The 20,559-nt window shown below is 36.2% G+C and overlaps 2 protein-coding genes across 2 annotated transcripts in view; both read right to left on the bottom strand.

Annotated features, from left to right (window-relative positions):
- The window catches only part of LOC308350370 (olfactory receptor 8B3-like), a gene marked incomplete at both ends in the record, with an annotated part of 209,653 nt that overhangs the window by 6,959 nt on the left and 182,135 nt on the right, over positions 1-20,559 (bottom strand). The gene's annotated exons all lie outside the window — the stretch shown is intronic.
- Positions 6,835-7,767, bottom strand: LOC308350358 (olfactory receptor 8B3-like; the record flags this gene model as incomplete). The annotated part of the gene is made up of 1 exon (XM_080815540.1): positions 6,835-7,767. One exon carries the CDS (start codon positions 7,765-7,767, stop codon positions 6,835-6,837), a length of 933 nt encoding a protein of 310 aa, XP_080671666.1.

Here is a 20,559-nt window from a genome sequence, read left to right as displayed (position 1 = left end):
GGGGACTTTAGTCTTAGACAACATTTGAATCAATTAAAAAGAAAAAAAAAATTACTGTAAGGAATATCCCAAGAAGGCATTAGGAATATTTATTTTCTTTTTTCTTTGCAAATTTTTAATTCAATTTCCAGTAGGTTAAAATACAGTGTAATATTGTAGAATTTAATGATTTATCGCTTACATACAACAAACACCAGGTGTTCATCACAGCAAGTGTCCCTCTTAATCCACATTACCTATTTAATCCATTTCTTCACCCACCTCCCCTCTAGCAATGATCAGTTTGTTTTCTACACTTAAGAGACTATGTCTTTAAAAAAAAAAAAAAAGAGTGTTTCTTGGTTTTCTTCTCTTTCTTCCCCCATGTTCATTCATTTTGTTTCTTAAATTTTACATTCTACATGTGAATGAATATTTTTAAAAGGCAAATTAAGATCCTTCACTCATAAAATCTAAACAAAAAATCCTTCACTCGTATATATATATATATATATATATATAATATATTATATATAGATAATATAAATATATATAAATAAGTCTCACTTTTAAAAATGCAAAAAAAACTCTATACATTTTAATATGCTGGAAGAAAAATTTGGTAATTATTTTGCATTCTCCTTTCACTTACCCTTATGTCAATATGAGGAGCATTTGAGTTATTTTTCTTCCAGATTTATTTAGATATAATTGACATGTAGCACTGTGTAGCTTTAAGTGTACATGTTTATTTGATAAACAAATATTGGCATATGATTATCACAACAGTATTAGCTAATAATTCCATCAAGTTACATAACTAACATTTCTTTTCTGTGGTGAGAATTTTTAAGACCTACTCTCTTAGTAAATTTCAAGTGTATGGTATACATATACAATGGAATATTACTCAGCCATGAGAAAGAATGAAATTCTGCCATTTACAACACCGTAGATGGTCCTAGAGGATTTCCTAAGTGAAATAAATCAGGTAGAGAAAGATAAAAACTGTATGATATCTCTTGTATGTGGAATCTAAAAAAGCCAGACTCAAAGAAATGGAGAGTAAAAAGGTGGTTACCAGGGGCTGAGGAGAGTGGAAACTGGGATAATGCTCTTCTGAGAGCACATTCTTCCCATTAGAAGACGAATAAGTTCTGGACATCTAATGAACACAGCACTATTATAGATAGCATTTGAATTCTTTAGAGGAGTGGTAAAGGCTAAAAGAGGAAATTGTTCAAAGGCTAGTAAGTTCAAGGAGAGAAAGAATTTTAAGGTTATTCGTTGTTCCTTCCCACCTACAATCTTCTGGCTCTGAGTTATCAAAATTCTTCAACAAAGTAGCTCGAAAACATCTTTTTTTTTCCATTTCATTTTATTTTTTTATTTTTTTAGTGTTCCAAGATCCATTGTTTATGCATCACACCCAGTGCTCCATGCAATACGTGCCCTCCTTAATTCCCACCACCAGGCTCTCCCAACACCCCAGCCCCCTCCCTTCCAAAACCCTCAGTTTGTTTCTCAGAGTTCACATCTTAACAGGACAACCACCCCTTTGTTTTTAATTGCTAACCAAGTGGAATAAAAAGACTTAAATGCAAATGTAATAAAGAACTCATAAAAGTGACATGTGAAAGAACAACAATGAACTAGAGTATAGAGATAAGTGACTGCATTTAAATTCATGACAAGTGCATATATATGACACATATATTGCAATGAAGAGAATGCAAAAATAACCTCATATTGATGGTCACTTGATTTTCAACATGGTTGCCAAGATGTTCTACAGGGAACCAATAATCTCTTCCACAAATGCTAGAACAAGTGGATGTTCACATTTAAAGAAATGAAATTGGATCCCTATCTCACACAAGACACAGAACTAACTCCAAGTAAATCATAGATATAAATGTAAGAAATAGTACTATAAAACTTAAGAAGGACATATCTCAGCAAGACATTGTCACCTTGGGTTTGGCAATGACTTCTTAAATATGACACCGACAGCACAAATGACAAAAGAAAAAGATAAACTGGAATTCAACAAAATTTACACCACAAAATGCAATGTATCCATTTAATGGTGTGTACTTAGAAAAAAGAAACCAAGTGCCTTTACAATTTATAACATAGAGGAACTTTGAAAAGATTAAGCCAAGGAAGAAAAGCCAGTCACAAAAGACCACATATTATCTTACTCCATTTGCATAAAATATCCAGGGCATTCAAACCCATATAGTCAGAAACTAGATTGGTGGTTGATTAGGTTGGGACTTCCTCTGGGAATGGTGAAAAGATCCTGAAATATACTGTGGCAATGCTTGCACAACCCTGTGAGTAAAATGTACACCATTTAATTTAAATGTGTGTCATATCAATACAGCTCTTATCAGAAAAATAAACTCTAAAAATAAACTCTAAAAAAAAAAGATGAAACAAAAATAACCAGAAAACATTTTAAAGTGAATAAAAATAAAAACAAAACTTATCAAAACATATGTCATATATTTAAATATAGTGTTCACATACAATTTAGGTACCTAAGTACCTGCAGTGGACAAGAAGAGGTATTTCAAGCCAAAGGTTTATACCTCCATCTCATGAAACCACACACACACAAACAAATAAATAAAAATAAACGCCAGGGGCACTGGGGTAGCTCAGTCAGTTAGCAACAGACTCTTGGTTTTGGCTCAGACCATGATTTCATGGCTGGTGGGGAATCTGCTTGAAGATTTTTGCCCTCTGCCTCTCCTCCCATGCACTTGCTCTCCCTCTCTCTCAAAGTAATAAATAAATCTTTAAAAAAAAATAAACCCCAAATATGCAGAGAGATTAAAATGATAAGTGTAAGAGCAAAAAGCAATAAAATAGCAAACAAAGGACAATGTATAAAGTTAATTTAAAACCTCTGTTTTTGAGATTAATTAAGGTGCTGATTTTCTAGCCAGACTGAATAAGCAAAAAAGAGAAAGGCGCACATTACTGATACCACAGAAATATAAGAGGTTGTTACCACAGATCCTAAGGACTTAAAAGGAAAGTAAGGGAATATTATGAATAAATTTATGCTGATAAAGTGACAACCAATTAAATGGATGTTTGCTGAAACACAAGCTTCCAAAGCTTACTTAAGAAGTGGGTAAGTACAAGGACTTTCTATTAAAGAACTTGAAATTTCAGTTAAAAACTTTCCCATGAAAAAAGCACTAGGTCTATTCAGATAATTTCATTGTTAAATCCTTCCAAACATTTCCAGAAGAAACAATACAATTCTACACAATCTCTTGTAAAAATTAAAAGGGATAAACATGACAATTCATTCTACACAACATGCAATACAATGATACCAAAACCAAATCATTACAAGAAAACTGGAGACCAATGCTGTTCATAACTATAGATATAATATTTTAGCACATTGAATCCAAATATATAAAAATAAAATAGATCTTGAAAACTAATGTTTAACCATGGGAATACAAGTCTGGCTTAATCGCTGAATATCAATCAGAGAAACTCACTGTATCAAAAGAGTAATTAGGAAAACTATATGATGATCTTAATAAATACAGAAAAAATGTTTGATAAATTATAATGTGAGCTTACTCTTTTATATAAAATACATAGGTAAAAGGAAACTTTCTGAACCTGAAAACAGGCATCTACAAAAAAATCTACAAATAACTTCACACATAAAGATAGATAAAAAAAAAATAATTTATAAATGTATAACATAAAACTTTAAGACTTCCACAAGAGAAAAAAGAAAAAATGGTTTGTGACCTAGGGTTAGGAAAATATTCCTAAGGCATGATAAAAAAAAAAAAAAGAAACAGTCATAAAATAGAACTAAAATTGGACATTATCAAAATTAAAAATATTTCCTCTAAGCAAGATATTATTAAAATAATAAAATAAAAGATCATATCAAAAGATTTCTTTGTGTCATCTTCAATTTCTTTCATAAGTGTTTTAAAGTTTTCAGAGTAAAGATAATTTACCTCTTTGGTTAGGTTTATACCTAGATATTTTAATGGTTTTTGGTGCAATTGTAAATGTGATCAATACCTTGATTTCTCTTTGTGCTGTTTAATTATTGATATACAGAAATGCAACAGATTTCTGTACATTGACTTTGATCTTGTGGCTTTACTGAATTTGTATATCAGTTCTAGCCAGTTTTTGGTGGAGTCTTTTAGGTTTTCTACCTAGAGTATATGCATCTGCAAATAGTGAAAACTTCACTTCTCCTGGTTGATATGGATGCCTTTTATCTCTTCTTCTTGTCTGATTGCTGAAAGACTAGGACTTCCACTACAGTATTGAATAACAGTGGTGAGAGTGGATATCCCTGTCTTATTCCTGACCAAAGCGGAAATGCTCCCAGTTTTTCCCAATTGAGGATAATATCTGTGGGTATTTCATATAAGCAAAAGGAAAAATATTCCATGCTCATGGATTAAAAGAGCAAATATTGTTAAAATGCCCATACTAACCAAAGCAATGTATACATTTAATGCAATCCCAATCAAAATTTCAAAGCATTTTCACAGGGCTAGAGCAAACAATCCTAAAATCTGTAGGGACCTACAAAAGACCACAAATAGCCAAAGCAATTTTGAAAAAGAAAACCAATGCTGGACATATCACAATTCCATAATTCGAATGATATTACAAAGCTGTAGTGATAAAGACAGTATGGTTGTGGCACAAAAATAGACACATAGATCAATGGAACAGAAGAGAAAATCCAGAAATGGACCCTCAACTATATGGTCAACTAATCTTTAACAAAGCAGGACAGAGTATCAAATGGGAAAAAAAACCTGTCTCTTCGAAAAAAGTTGGGAAAACTGAACAGCAACATGCAAAAACAATGAAACAGGGCCATTTGCTTACATGATACACAAAAATAAATTCAAAATGGATGAAATTTCTAAATCTGAGATAGGAAACCACCAGAATCCTAGAGAAGAACACAGGTAGAAACCTCTTTAACATTTGCCATAGCAACTTCTTATTAGATACATCCCTAAGGCAAGAGATGCAAAAACAAAAATAAACTACTGCAACTTCATCAAGATAAAAAGCTTCTTCACAGAAAAATAAAAAATCAACAAAACTAAAAGGCAACTTCTGAATGGGAGAAAATATGTGCAAATGACATGTCTAATAAAGGATCAGTATCCAAAATATATAAAGAACTTATCAAAGTCAACATCCAAAAAACAAATAGCCCAGTTAAAAATGGGCAGAAGAGATGAATAGACATTTTCTCCAAAAACATATAGATGTCTAACAGACATATGAAAAGATGCTCAACATCATGACCACCAGGGAAATAGAAATGAAAACTACAATGAGATATAACACCTTACACCTATCAGGGCTAAAACTAACAACATAGGAAATAACGGTTGTTGGCAAGGATGTGAAGAAAGGGGAACCCTCTTATACTATTAGTGGGAATGCAAACTGGTGCAGCTACTCTGGAAAATAGTATAGACGTTCCTCAGAGAAATAAAAATAGCACTAACTTGTGACCCATCATCTAGGTGGATCCACCAAATTCACCTAGGTATTTACCCAAAGGATACAAAAATACTGACTCAAAGGGGTACATGCACTCTGATATTTACAGAAGCATTATCAACAATACCCCAGTTATAGAAAGAGCCAAATTGTCCATTGACTGATGAATGGACAAAGAAGAAGTGGTATATGTGTACAATGAAATATTACTCAGGCATGAGAAAGAATGAGATCTTACCATTTGCAATGACGTGAATGGAGCTAGAGACTATTATGCTAAGTTAAATAAGTCATTCAGAGAAAGACAATTACCATATAATTTCATGCCTATGTGAAATTTAAGAAACAAATAAATGAATAGGGGAAAGAGAGAGACAAACCATAAAACAGAATCTTAACTATAGAGAACAAACTGAGGGTTGCTGGAGGGGAGGTGGCAGGGGCGGGTTAAATGGGTGATGGCAATTAAGGAGGGAACTGTTTGTGATGAGCGATGGGTGTTGTATGTAACGGATAATCATGATATTCTATGCTTAAAACTGACATGACACTGCATGTTAATTAAGTAGAATTTAAATAAAAATTTGAAACAAACAAACGAATAAAGTAGAGCAAAAGAGACTACAAAGAGTAGTAGACATGAAATGGGAAGGCTAAGAATTTAGGTAAATCTTACTTTATGTAGCTGTGTGACTTTAGATAAACCTAACTACATCAAGCTTCACTTTCCCATCCACACAACAAATATATTTTGATGATCAATTATGTGTTGGTTTGGCTGTATAAAGGTCTACATGATCCATAATGTCTACATAGGCAAAATAGATGAACCTTGATTATCCTTATGGAATCTTCAATCTCTAGCATTTAAAGGAGACAAATTCTTGCAAATTGGAGGATAGAAAATGGAGCACAAACAGAGTATCTGACACGTGCTTCTAATACCAAGTGGCAATAAGAACACCCCCAATAATGAACTGTCATGCTACTGGTAGCTAATTCAATGCTTTGATGAAGACTACTATTCATGTTCCAAGGAGAAATAAAAGCTCAAAATGACAATGGGGAAAAAGAGACAACATGTTTCTTACTTAAAGTTATTACTAAACAGAACAAAGATGTGGAGAAGTAATTGTGGAATTGGTGAGGAAAAAAAGACCACTTTACAAAGACTAAAAATATATTATAAGACTCAACGTTCCTTTACCATGTTAAGGAAAAATCAGGCTAAGAAGGTTGGAACTAAATGTATTTTATTTAAACACACAGAATCTCCTGTATATAACTAACCACAGAGACAGACAATGTTTCTGATCAAAATGGTGTCCTACTCAGAGTTTTTCTCACAGCAAGCTTAATGTCTCTGTTTCTCAAGCTGTAAATGAAAGGGTTCATCATGGGAACCACATTCGTATAAAAGACAGAGGATATTTTTCCCTCATCCATAGACCCAGCAGAAGATGGTTTAAGATACATAAATGCAGCAGATCCAAAGAAGAGAGAAATAGCAATTATGTGGGAGCTGCACGTGATGAAGGCTTTAGACCTGCCCTCACTGGAGCTCATGTGCAGGATGCTGGACAGGATGAAACCATAAGAGACAAAGATGGTGAAAGTGGGTACAATCACATTGATACCTGCCACAATGAAAACCACCAGCTCATTCACATAGGTGCTGCTGCAGGAGAGCTGGAGCAGAGGGAGGATGTCACACAAATAATGGTTGATGGTGTTTGCATCACAGAATGTCAGTCTCAGCATGCATCCTGTGTGAGCCATGGCACCCGAAAATGCCATCAAATATGAACCAAGCATAAGGATGCAACATACTTTGGGGGACATGACAACATTATATAAGAGTGGATTACATATGGCCACATAGCGATCATAGGCCATTGATGTCAGCACATAACATTCAGAAATACCAAAACCACACAAAAAGAAAAGTTGGGTCATGCATCCAAGGTAGGAGAGAATATTCTCCTTTGATGTGAAGTTAATCAGCATTTTAGGTGTAAACACAGAAGAATAGCAGAGGTCTATGAAGGACAAATTGAAGAGGAAAAAGTACATGGGGTTGTGCAGGTGTGAATTCAGCAGGATTAGCGTTATCAAACACAAATTTCCCAACACAGTGATCACATACATGACTAGAAACAGGCAGAACAGGGGAAGCTGGAGATCTGGTAAGTCTGTTAGCCCCATCAGAAAGAATTCTGTCACAAAGGAAGTATTTCCAGGAGCCATTCTTCTCTAAGGGGATCTGTGAACATAGGGAAAAATGTTAGAAAGAACAATTCAATTTTTCCCACCACATCACCTCTCACAGGAGTTGGGTTTGTACTGGGAATATTTGAGACTAGCCCAACAAGGACCCACAGAACCTGCTTTATCACTATCATGAATCAAGTCACCTGGACATTCCCTCATTAAAGTTCTTTTAAGCTGTATAAGCAAAGAGCATCAAAACCTGGCCTACAAATTGAAAGCCACTGCTTCCATATGCCAACAGGACTGCTACGAAACCAAAGGTTAAAGGAGAAGATTGCAACAGGAGAGAATCACCTTCTCTCATTTATTTCTTTGACCACATTGTCCCTTCCCTAACCAGTAACTGGAGGCAGCAACCTCAAAAGCCTGGTGCTGGCTTCTTTTTTTTTTTTTTTTTTTAAATTAAATTTTTTATTTATTTTCAGCGTAACAGTATTCATTGTTTTTTCACCACACCCAGTGCTCCATGCAATCTGTGCCCTCCCTAATACCCACCACCTGGTTCCCCCACCCTCCCACCCCACCCCTTCTAAACCCTCAGGTTGTTTTTCAGAGTCCATAGTCTCTCATGGTTCACCTCCCCTTCCAATTTCCCTCAACTCCCTTCTCCTCTCCATCTACCCTTGTCCTCTATATTATTTGTTATGCTCCACCAATAAGTGAAACCATATGATACTTGACTTTCTCTGTTTGACTTATTTCACTCAGCATAATCTCTTCCAGTCCTGTCCATGTTGCTACAAAAGTTGGGTATTCGTCCTTTCTGATGGAGGCATAATACTCCATAGTGTATATGGACCACATCTTCCTTATCCATTCATCCGTTGAAGGGCATCTTGGTTCTTTCCACAGTTTGGCGACCGTGGCCATTGCTGCTATAAACATTGGGGTACAGATGGCCCTTCTTTTCACTACATCTGTATCTTTGGGGTAAATGGGGATTAGACTTGGTGTGGTGGGACTGAAGAACATTTTTTCTAATCCAAAACTGAAGAATCAGAGTCTAGGAGAGTTTAAGCTCCTGCCCCATGTCACTGAGTAAAAACCATTAATGTACAAGAGTGATAGTTCCATCCATGGAACTGACCAATAAATTGCATCCTTGAAACCTAATGATATCTCTGAACCTTCACTTCACAACATGACTACCCTCCCCTCCAACAGATCCTTCTATCAAAATCACATGAGTCTGAGGACTGCAAAGACTGGAAAGAAAGTGGCATATCATAGATCCCTGGGCTTCCATCACAAAAGGAAGACATGAATATAAATGTAATTCAGAAACTCACCCTCCTTAGGCAAGAACACCTTGGTCCTTCCTTACCAGTATGACCCCTGTGGTCCTGAAAGGGCAGATGTAATCTCTGTGGCTTTGCTCACTTTGATTCTATGAGGACAGACCCCATACCTAATTTCTGAGCCCTGGAAATCCTTCTGAACCACAGATAACAATTTCTGATTATGAGTCCTCTCAGGCAACAGACAAAAATAAACAGCCTTTATTATTATCATTTTTGCCACTTGGTAAATCACAGAAGACTTAAGGTGAGGGCAATGATATAATGTCCTAGTTATAAACAGGGCAGGAGCTTGCTCAGTCTCTTCCACAGGGAATGATTTCTGGTGTAATAAGGTCTCAAGGGGATTGCATTTACACAAAGGACACAACAGGTCTCTAATTACTCAGGGATCCAAAATTTTACTCAAAGCTTCCCTCCACTGTAGTGATCTCCCAAAGAGGAACCAAAAATAAATTCTCATTTCCCATTAAGCAACATGGCAAAAGAGGAAGCTGTAGACCCTGTGACCTTCCATGAACACAGTGATTCAGAAATATTTCCTGTACATATTCCCTTTGTAAGAAATCTAGATACTGGTTACGGTAGTCCTCCTCCAAGTTAAAGCATGAATCTAGTCACACTGGAACTGCCAAGGATATCCTAGATATCCTGTTGTTGTAACACTTTTCCTTGCACAGCACCTTCAAATTGGGACAACCCCCCCCCACCCCAGTGTTTGGCTTCTCCTGGGGAGGAAAAGAAGTACACCATGTGTCTAATGCCCCAATTTTTATTAGGTGTGTCCAGAAGACTGGCTTCTAGATAATATATATGTCAGAAAGCAGAGGGGATACAGATAGGGCATTCTTTACCTGCCCATGAAAGAGACAAAAAATGATGGTGGTTTGCACTAGAAGTCACCAGAGTTCCTCACCCAGGATCAGTATAGAGGAAGCAATTGAAAACCCCTTTTCTACAGCTTCTCTAGGGTGAGGGAAAAATGTGCACCACACATCTAATAACAAAACTTATCTGTGAGCTGCCTGAGGAATTGGCTTCAGTCTTGCTTATTTTAGAACACAGATGCAACTCTGCATACCGTGGATGCCTGGGGTGGGGGTGGGGGGCAACTAAGAACAAAGAAAAAGGATTAGCCTGTACATACTTGGGAAGCCTCCAGAGTCTCTGATCAGACATATTGTTGGTACTTTCTTGAGTCCAAGGCAAGACTATCAATATTAGGGCACATGGGTATTTTGTCTAATGTGTAGACACCAATGTAGAGTCAATAAAAATGAAGACAAGTTGAAACACTTTCCAAAAAGGAATAAGAGAAATTTCCACAAACTGACACTAATGAAAAGAAAATATGTGATTTACGTGACAGAGAATTCAAAGCAACTGTCACAAAGATGCTCACTGGAGTCAAAGAACAATTCACAAACCAAGAGAAAAATGTCAACACGGAGACAGGAAGCTCAAAAGTATTAAACAGAAATCATGGAGCTGAAAAATACAATAAATGAATTGAAAAACTCAGCAGGGGTTCAAGAGCAAACATGATCAAACAAAAGAGAGAAACAACGAATTTGATGAAAGGTCACTGAAAATTATTCAGCTAGGTCAAAATGAAAAAAAAACAACAACAACAAAAAATAGTTAAGAAAGCTTGAGGGACTTATTGGATCCAACCCAGTGGATCAATAGATGTATTTTGGAAACCTCAGTTGGAGAGTGAGAATGAACCAGAAAGCATATTCAAAGAAAAAAAGGCTGAAAAATTCACAAATTATGGCAACTTCCCAATACTGTGACTTATTTATAGAAAGATAAAACCAACAAAAATTGCAATAATGTGTATATATTTACAAAGACCAAGGTTCAATTACTAACCCACTCTCCACTTTACTTAACTGAACTAACCTGACTTCCACCTTCAGATTCAGGTCTATACCAATTTCCAGGAAGGATGCTTATCTAAGCAGGTGAGATATAAAAGATTCTCAACCAATATTCTGTGACTCAACACAAATTTACTGACTGCAGAATCATCTTTATTTTTTTTTTGAAGATTTTGTTTATTTATTTGACAGACAGAGATCACAAGTAGGCAAAGAGGCAGGCAGAGAGAGAGAGGAGGAAGCAGCTCCTTGCTAAGCAGAGAGCCCAATGTGGGGCTTGATTCCAGGACCCTGGGATCATGACCCAAGCCAAAGGCAGAGGCTTAGCCCACTGAGCCACCCAGGTGCCCCCTGAATCACCTTTAAAATTGAATTATGATTGTGATATTTGGTTTCTATTTAATCATTATGCTTTATGATAGCTCTGATGATTATGCAAAAATTATGCCTAAAGAAGTTCTTTAAGAAAATATTTTTGTCAAACAAACAAAAAAAAAAATTGTAAAAGCAGCAAGACAAAAAGAGTCCCTAAAGTATAAGGGAAGACAAATCAGATTAGCAGCAGATCTGTCAAGAGAATCTTGACAAGCTGGTAGAAAGTGGCATGATATATATGATGTGCAGAAAGGGAAAAAATTCAGGCAAGAAGATGCTATCGAGCAAGACTATCATTCAGAATAGAAAGAGAGATAAAGAGTTTCCCAAAAAACTAAAGGAATTTGTGACCACTAAATATCAGCCCTACAGGAAATATTAAAGGGGACTTTTGAATGGGAAATTAAGACCAAAAGCGACAAAGACTAGAAAGGAAAAGAGAATATCTCCAGAAACAACACAAAACAAGTGATAAAACACTAAATTTATATTTATCAATAATTATGTATAATGTAAATGGAATGAAGGCTCCAATAAAAAGACATAGGGTATTAGAATGGATAAATAAAAAAACAAAACAACCCATCTATATGCTGCCTAGAAGAGACTCATTTTAGACCTAAAGATGCCTATAGATTTAAAGTGAGGGAAAGGAGAAATATTTCCATGCCAGGATGTCAAAAGAAAGCTGGAGTAGCAATTCTTATATCAGACAAACTAGATTTTAAACCAAAGGCTGTAACACAAGATGAAGAAGGGCACTATATTGTAATAAAGGGGAATGTCCAACAAGATCTAACAATTATAAACGATTATGCCCCCAATGTGGGAGCACCCAAATATATCAAACAATTAATAACAAACATAAGGGAACTTATTGATAATCATACAAGAATAGTAGGTGACTTCAATGTCCTACCTACATCAACAAGGAAACAATGAGTTTGGATGACAAACTGGACCAGAGGTACATAACAGATATATTAGAACATTTCATCTAAAGGAACAGAATAAACATTCTTTTCAAGTGCACATGGGACATTCTTCAGAGCAGGTCACATACTAGGTCACAAAAAGTCCTCAGCAACTACAAAAATATTGAGATTATACCATCCATATTTTCCAATCACAACGCTATGAAACTTGAAGTGAACCACAAAAAAGATATTGGAAAGACCACAAATACCTGGAGGTTAAAGAACATGTTACTAAAGAATCAGTGGATCAACCAGGAATTTAAAGATGAAATTAAAAAACAAAAAGCAAAAACATGAAACAATGAAAATGAAAACACACCGGTCCAAAACATTTGCGATGCAGCAAAAGGTGTCATAAGATGAAAGTTTATAGCAAGACAGGCCTACCTTAAGAAGCAAGAAAAATCTCAAATAAACAACCTAACCTTACGCTTAAAGGATTTAGAAAAAGAACAAGTGAAGCCTAAAGCCAGCAGAAGGGAAATAATAAAGATTAGATGGGAATAAATGATATAGAAACTTAAAAAAAAAACAGATCAATGAAACCAGGAGGTGGTTCACTGAAAAAAAAAATAATAAAATTGATAACCCCCTACCCAGACTTATCAAAAAGAAAAAGGAAAGGATCCAAATAAATAGAATCACAAATGAGATAAGAGAAATGACAACAAAACACCACAGAAACACAAATGATTATTAGAAAACATATGAAAAACTACATGCCAGGGGCTCCTGGGTGGCTCAGTGGGTTAAAGCCTCTGCCTTCAGCTCAGGTCATGATCCCAGGATCCTGGGATTGAGCCCCACATTGGGCTCACTGCTTGGTGGGGAGCCTGCTCTCCCCTCTCTCTCTGCCTGCCTTTCTGCCTACTTGTGATCTCTGTCTGTCAAATAAATAAATAAATAAAAAGATATCTCAAGCCAAGAACTTTGATTAAAAAAAACAAAACAAAACAAAACAAAAAAAAACTACAAGCCAAAAATTAGACAACTTGGAGAAAGGGATAGATTCTTAGACATATATAAACTATCACATCTGAAACAGGAAGAAACAGGAAACATGAGCAGACTGATAACCAGCAAAGAAATTGAATCTATAACAAATACTCCAAACAAACAAACAAACTTCCCAACAAACAAAAGTTCAGGAGCAGATACCCTCACAGGAAAATTCAATCAAACATTTAAAAAAGAGTGAATACCTGTTCTTTTCAACCCATTCCACAGAAATAAAAATGGAAGGAAGACTTCCAAATTCATTTTATGAGGCTTGCATTATCTTGATACCAAAAGCAAAGACCCCCCAAAAAAGAGAACTACAGGCCGATACGCCTGATGAACATGAATGCAAAAATTCTCAATAAAATACTAGCAACTTGAATTCAACATCACACTAAAAGAATCATTCATGACAATCAAGTGCAATTTATTCCTGATCTGCAAGGTGGTTCAATATTCACAAATCAATAAACACGATATACCACATTAATGAAACAAAGGAAAATGATTATTTAATCCTCTTAATAGAGGTAAGAAAGCATTTGACAGAGTACAATGACCATTCATGATAAAACCCTCAACCAATTAAATGTAGAGAGAACATTCCTCAACCTAGTAAAAGCCATATATGAAAAACCCACAGGTAGTACCATCCTCAGTGGGGAAAAGACAGAGCTTTTCCTTTGTAGTCAGGAAAAGACAGGGATGACCACTCTCACCACTGTTACTTAACATAGTTAGCCATCGGAAAATAAAAAGAAATAAAAGGCATCCAAATCTGTAAGGAAAAAGTCAAATATTCACTGTTTGCACATGACATGATACTTTATATAGGAAACCCAAAAGAATCCACCAGAAAATTGCTAGAACTGATACACAAATTCAGTTAAACCCTTATTAAAGAAATTCAAAACAACACAAAGAAATGGAGACACATTCCATACTCATGGATTAGAAGAACAAATATTGCTAAAATGTCTATACTACCCAAAGCAATCTACACATCAAATGCAATTCCTATCAAAATTCTAACAGGATTTTTCACAGAATTAGTAATAACAACCCTAAAGTCTGTATGGAACCACAAAATACCTCAAATAGCCAAAGCAATCTTGAAAAAGAAAACAAAACCTGGAGGCATCTCAATTCTGTACTTCAAGTTATATAACAAAGCTGTAATGATCAAGACAGGGTAGTATTGGTTAAAAAAAATACGCACATAGATCAATAGAAGGGAACAGAAAACCCAGAAATGGACCCACAACTATATGGTCAACTAATCTTTGACAAAGCAGGAAAGAATGTCGAATGGGAAAAAAAGACAATACTTTTAACAAATGGTGTTGGAAAAACTGGGTTGTGACATGTAACATGCAGTGGAATGAAATAGGACCCTGGCTCACACCATACACAATAATAAATTCCAGTTGGATGAAAGACCTAAATGTGAGATAGGAAACCCACAAAGTGCTAGAGGAGAACACAAGCAATAATCTCCTTGACATCAGCTGTTGCAATCTCTTACTAGATATGTCTCCTAAGAGAAGGGAAACAATGGGAGAAGATATTCACAAATGACAGTACAAAGGGCTGATACCCAAGATCTATAAAGATCTTCTCAAACTCAACACACACAAAACAGATAATCATGTCAAAAAATGGGCAGAAGACATGAACAGACACTTCTCCAAAAAAGCCATAAAAATGACACTAATAGACACATGAAAAAATGTTCATCATCACTAGCCATCAAAACAAAGGAGATTCAAATCAAAACCACATTGAGATACCACCTTACACCAGTTAAAATGGCCAAAATTAACAAGACATTAGCTAACATGTGTTGGAGAGGATGTGGAGAAAGGGGAACCTTCTTACACTGTTGGTGGAAATGCAAGTTTGTGCAGCCACTTAGAAAACAGTGTGGACATTCCTTAATAAATTAAAAATAGACCTTTCCTTTGACCCTGCAATTGGACTACTGGGTATTTAACCCAAAGATACAGATGTAGTGAAAAGAAGGGCCATCTGTACCCCAGTGTTCATAACAGCAATGACCACAATTGCCAAACTGTGGAAAGAACCAAGATGCCCTTCAATGGACCAATGGATAAGGAAGATATGGTCCATATATACAATGGAGTATTATGCCTCCATCAGAAAGGATGAATACCCAACTTTTGTACCGACACGGATGGGACTGGAAGAAATTATGCTGAGTGAAATAAGTCAAGCAGAGAGAGTCAATTATATGGTTTCACTTATTTGTGGAGCATAAGGAATAACACAGAGGACATGGGGAGATGGAGAGGAGAAGTGAGCTGGGGGAAATTGGAGGGAGAGACAAACCATGAGAGACTGCGGACTCTGAGAAACAAACTTAGGGTTTTCGAGGGGCCGGGGGTGGGAGGCTGGGTGAGCCTGGTGGTGGTATAAAGGAGGGCATGTATTGCATAGAGCACTGGGTGTGCTGCATAAACAATGAATTCTGGAACACTGAAAAGAAATGAAAAATAAATAAAAATTAAAAAAATACTAATGATGTACTTTATGTTGGCTATCTGAACATAAATAAAAAAGGCAAAAAAAACCCACTATTGCAACATCATCAAAATAAAACGCTTCTGCACAGCAAAGGAAACAATCAACAAAACTAAAAGGCAACCTTCAGAATGAAAGAAGATATTTGCAAATGACATTTCGATAAAAGGTTAGAATCCAGAATGTATAAAGAATTTAAAAATCTCAACACTCAAAAAACAAATAATCCAGTTAAAAATCAACAGAAGACACGAATAGACAATTCTCCAAAAAAAAAAAAAATACAGATGGCTGACAGAAAAATGAAAAAATGTACATCACTAATCATTTGGGAAATTCAAATCAAGCTATAATGGATATCACCTCACACAAACGACCGTGGCTAAAATTAACAACACAGGAAACAACGATGTTGGCAAAGATGAGGATATAGGGGAACCCTCTTATGCCACTGATGGGAATGCCAACTGGAAAACAGTATGGAAGTGCCTCAGAAAGTTGAAAATAGAACAGCCTTAGGATTCAGCAATTGCACTGCTAGGTATTTGCCTACAGGATACAAAAATATGATTCAAAGGGATACATGACCCCTGGGGATAAAAATACATTATATGTTTATTAAAATAAAAAAATAAAAAAACAAAGGGATACATGAACCCCAATATTTATAGCAGCATTATCAATAATATCCAAATTATGGAAAGAGCGCAAATATCCCTTGGATGATGAAATGATCAAGAAATGTGGTGTAGATATACAATGGAATATTCCTCAGCTACAAAAAAAAAAAGAAAAAAAAGAAAAGAAGAAGAAGAAGAAGAAGAAGAAGAAGAAGAAGAAGAAGAAGAAGAAGAAGAAGAAAAAGAAGAAGAAGAAGAAGGAGGAGGAGGAGGAGGAGGAGGAGGAGGAGGAGGAGAATGAATGAAATCTTGCCATTTGCAATGTCTTGGAAGGACCCAGAGACTATTATGCTAAGTGAAATATGTCAGTCAGAGAAAAATCAACACCATATGATTTCACTCATGTGTGGAATTTAAGAAACAAGACAAATGAACATGAGGGGAAAAAAAAAAGAGAGAGGAAACCAAGAGAGAGATTCTTAACTATGGGGAACAAACTGATGGTTGCCAGAGGGGAGCTGACTGGGAGATGGATTAAATAGGTGATGGGGATTAAGGAGGGCACTTGTGATGAGCACAGGGTGTTCTATGGAAGTGATAAATCATTAAATTCTACACCTGAAATTAATATTACATTGTGTGTTAACTAACCGGATTTTTTTTTTAATGTGGAGGAAAAAAAGAAAAGAATTTATTGAGAACATAGAAGGATTAGGAAATGATATTATATAATATGTTATGAGAACTATCTTCCCTTTATATTAACCTAAACATATACAAATAACCTACTACAGACCTATACAATGGGGTTCGCAGGGACGTTGCTCCTCCCACAAACACTGGTGGAAATTCCTCAGTGAGTGTGGTAAAAGCATTGTGTCTGCTGCTGGCTTCTTCTGTGTGAGCCATTCTGTACATGGAAGACTGTTCCCTTTACCTGAGTCTTTATTCTGAGTCTTGGCTTTTTGATTACATTAATATTTAACTTAAATCCAGGTAGAATCCTAGGTTTTCAACCAAAATTTATTGTGAAAGTTAGCATACATACATATATCAAAGCCTACAAAATACACTTCAACCATTATTATAACTGAACAGCTTACAATGACCATGCAGACCTAAGAACAGAGTATTCCAGGTCCCAGAGCCCTCTGTGTGCCCCTAGTCCTCCCATTCTCTACCACGATACTGACACAATCATGCCCCAGCTTTTGTTCACAGCTTCATCACTTAAGTGGGCCCTCATGGTGTTTCCATGTCCAGCCTGAAGAAGGATGAAGAGAATGTGGAAGTGATTATTATAGTCTATCCTTATGCGTTTCCATATATTGTGACGGCCAGTATAAAATAAGAATATATTCACACGTTTTAAATTAGGCAATAGAGCTTCCAAATGTAAAGTGGGAAAGATACTTTCCTCACATTTTGCTTAGTTTAGCATGTCGCTTTTGTTTGTATTCTCAGACTTTTTATTCCCTGAAACCATTTTCATGATTCACAGATATTTAACAGTATAGTACATTAATAACAATAATACGCTGATGTATTTAGAATCAAACCCAAGTCCTAGTCTCAGCTCTACCACTCACAAGTTGTAATTTGAGACAAACCATGAACACATCTGAGCATCAGTTTCATTATCTATGAAATGAAAACTAAACTCCCTCTCCTCTTTATCGCACACCATTTCCCCTTGAAATACATAAACTGACAGATGTGACAAAGCAGAAAAACTAAAACATATTAAGAGCAATTGTGACACCCTGCACATCTTGATATTAATATATGAATGGGTTTTTTTATTTAATTTCTTTTCAGTATAACAGAATTCATTGTTTATGCACCACACCCAGTGCTCCATGCAATACATGTCCTCCATAATACCCACCAACAGGCTCTCCAAACCTCGCACCCCCTGCCCCTTCAGAACCCTTAGATTGTTTTTCAGAGTCCATAGACTGTCTTGGTTCATTTTAACTTCTGTCAGAGAGAGACATTCAACAGCCCCTTCCTGTGATGCCACCAGCAATCCTACTCCCTGAGGAAGATGAGAGTCTCTCCCTCAGAAAGTAAAACTTCACACAGAGTATGATTTTCATGTTTAAATGTACATCTTTTATACGACTAAGCCCTGCAGATATACCGAATTCTTCACCTGCTGGTCAGCTGATAAGACAGTGGAATGTTCCAGTGCATGAGACAAAAGCCAAGTATGCCAGACTCAGGGAAAAATACCACATCTGTCCCCCAGCATGGACATCAATTCAACAAAATCAATTTTAAGAAGAAATTTTGACTACATAAGGTTTACCTTAGAATCTATCTACTCTGTTGCATTAAGAAAATCTACTTTTATATCTTTCCCTTCCTATGCCTTATTTATATTTGTGACATATACTCCAATGCAACACATTGCTAGGTACTCAGAGGTACAAAACACTGTGTGTGTGTGAGCCTGCAATTGAATGTGCATGTGTGTGTTAGTACATATGTGCATGCATGTGTATATGTGTTTCCAAGCAAGTGATAGAAGCAATAACCATTTCCTTCTCCCAGATTCACAAATGCTTCCTGCTCAGGCCCCTTCCTCTCAGGAGGTGGAACCTGGAACCACCTACCTGAACATGGGTTCCATACCATGCAATGGCAATGATCTCATAAAATGTGACTTGAACACTATGTATGGGCATGTGTGTGTGAGTGTGTTTAAGGAGGCAGTGTCAGGAGGAGTGGAAAGTGAGGTTCAATACAGTTAGGGATTTAGAAATTTAAAAAAAAACATGGAATTCAGAACCTCTTGTACTTCTGCTTTTCATGACACCTGAACCACAGTGAACCTGATCATGCCCACTCCAAGCCTGGTCTGAGCAACACCAGCAGCTCATGTATAGAAAGTTTACATGAAACAGATTCAAAATGTAATCAACTTTGCTTCCAGTTCTGAAGTAGGAGGATTATTTTTTGTTATTGCTCAGAAAGTCCAAGCTTTCACACTGATTCAGAGACAGCTCTGTCCTAGGACATAGGTACAGGAAAATCCCATGACATCCTTGTTTAACTCCTAGCTGAGACAATTTCAATAGACTCAAACTTCCTCTCATAACTTCTTTTATTACCATTCAAATAACACACAAAAAAGAAAAACTATAAGGGATACTCTATGTTGTGTGTGTAACATACCTGACTTCATTCTCTACCTTTTAAAAAAAGTCCCAATACATGCATAGGGCTTACACTACCAACCAGAGAGCTATCAGCTAAGTTGCTTTTTACAAAAACTTTACAAATCTTAACTTTGGTAAACTGTTTATAACTTTTATAACAATTTTTAATGAGCTTTTCCTCAAATAACTTGAAAAAAAATGGAATTTAGCTTGAAAGGTAGTTTATTCTTTCTGTAATAAAAACTAATTTCTGAAAGTCTTCTGAAATTGAAGCAGATTGCATTTGTATTTTGAGGTTTCTCAAGTGAAAGGTTAATGACCAGGATGACCACATATGTTTAGCTACCTCAAAGAGTGATATAAAATATAAAAAAGTGGATGTACCAACGTAGTGATCCGAAGGGGCACGGGCACCCGAATGTTTATAGCAGCAATGTCCACAATAGCTAAACTATGGAAAGAACCTAGATGTCCATCAACAGATGAATGGATAAAGAAGAGGTGGTATATATATACAGTGGAATACTATGCAGCCATCAAAAGAAATGAAATCTTGCCATTTGCAACGACGTGGATGGAACTAGAGGGTATTATGCTTAGCGAAATAAGTCAATCAGAGAAAGACAACTATCATATGATCTCCCTGATATGAGGAAGTGGAGATGCAACATGGGGGGTATTGGGGGTAGGAAGGGAGGGGGACAAACCATAAGAGACTCTTAATCTCACAAAACAAACTGAGGGTTGCTGGGAGGAGGAGGGTGGGGAGAGGTTGGTGGGGTTATGGACATTGGGGAGGGTATGTGCTATGGTGAGTGCTGTAAAGTGTGTAAATCTGGCGATTCACATACCTGTACCCCTGGGGCCAATAATACATTATATTTTTATAAAAAAATTAAAAATTAAAAAAA

Source organism: Martes martes, assembly GCF_963455335.1.
Source record: "Martes martes genome assembly, chromosome: 10".
In the NCBI taxonomy this organism is placed as follows: Eukaryota; Metazoa; Chordata; class Mammalia; order Carnivora; family Mustelidae; genus Martes; species Martes martes.
The sequence above is the reverse complement of the archived record's forward strand: the minus strand, read 5'-3'. Positions and strand labels throughout refer to the sequence as shown.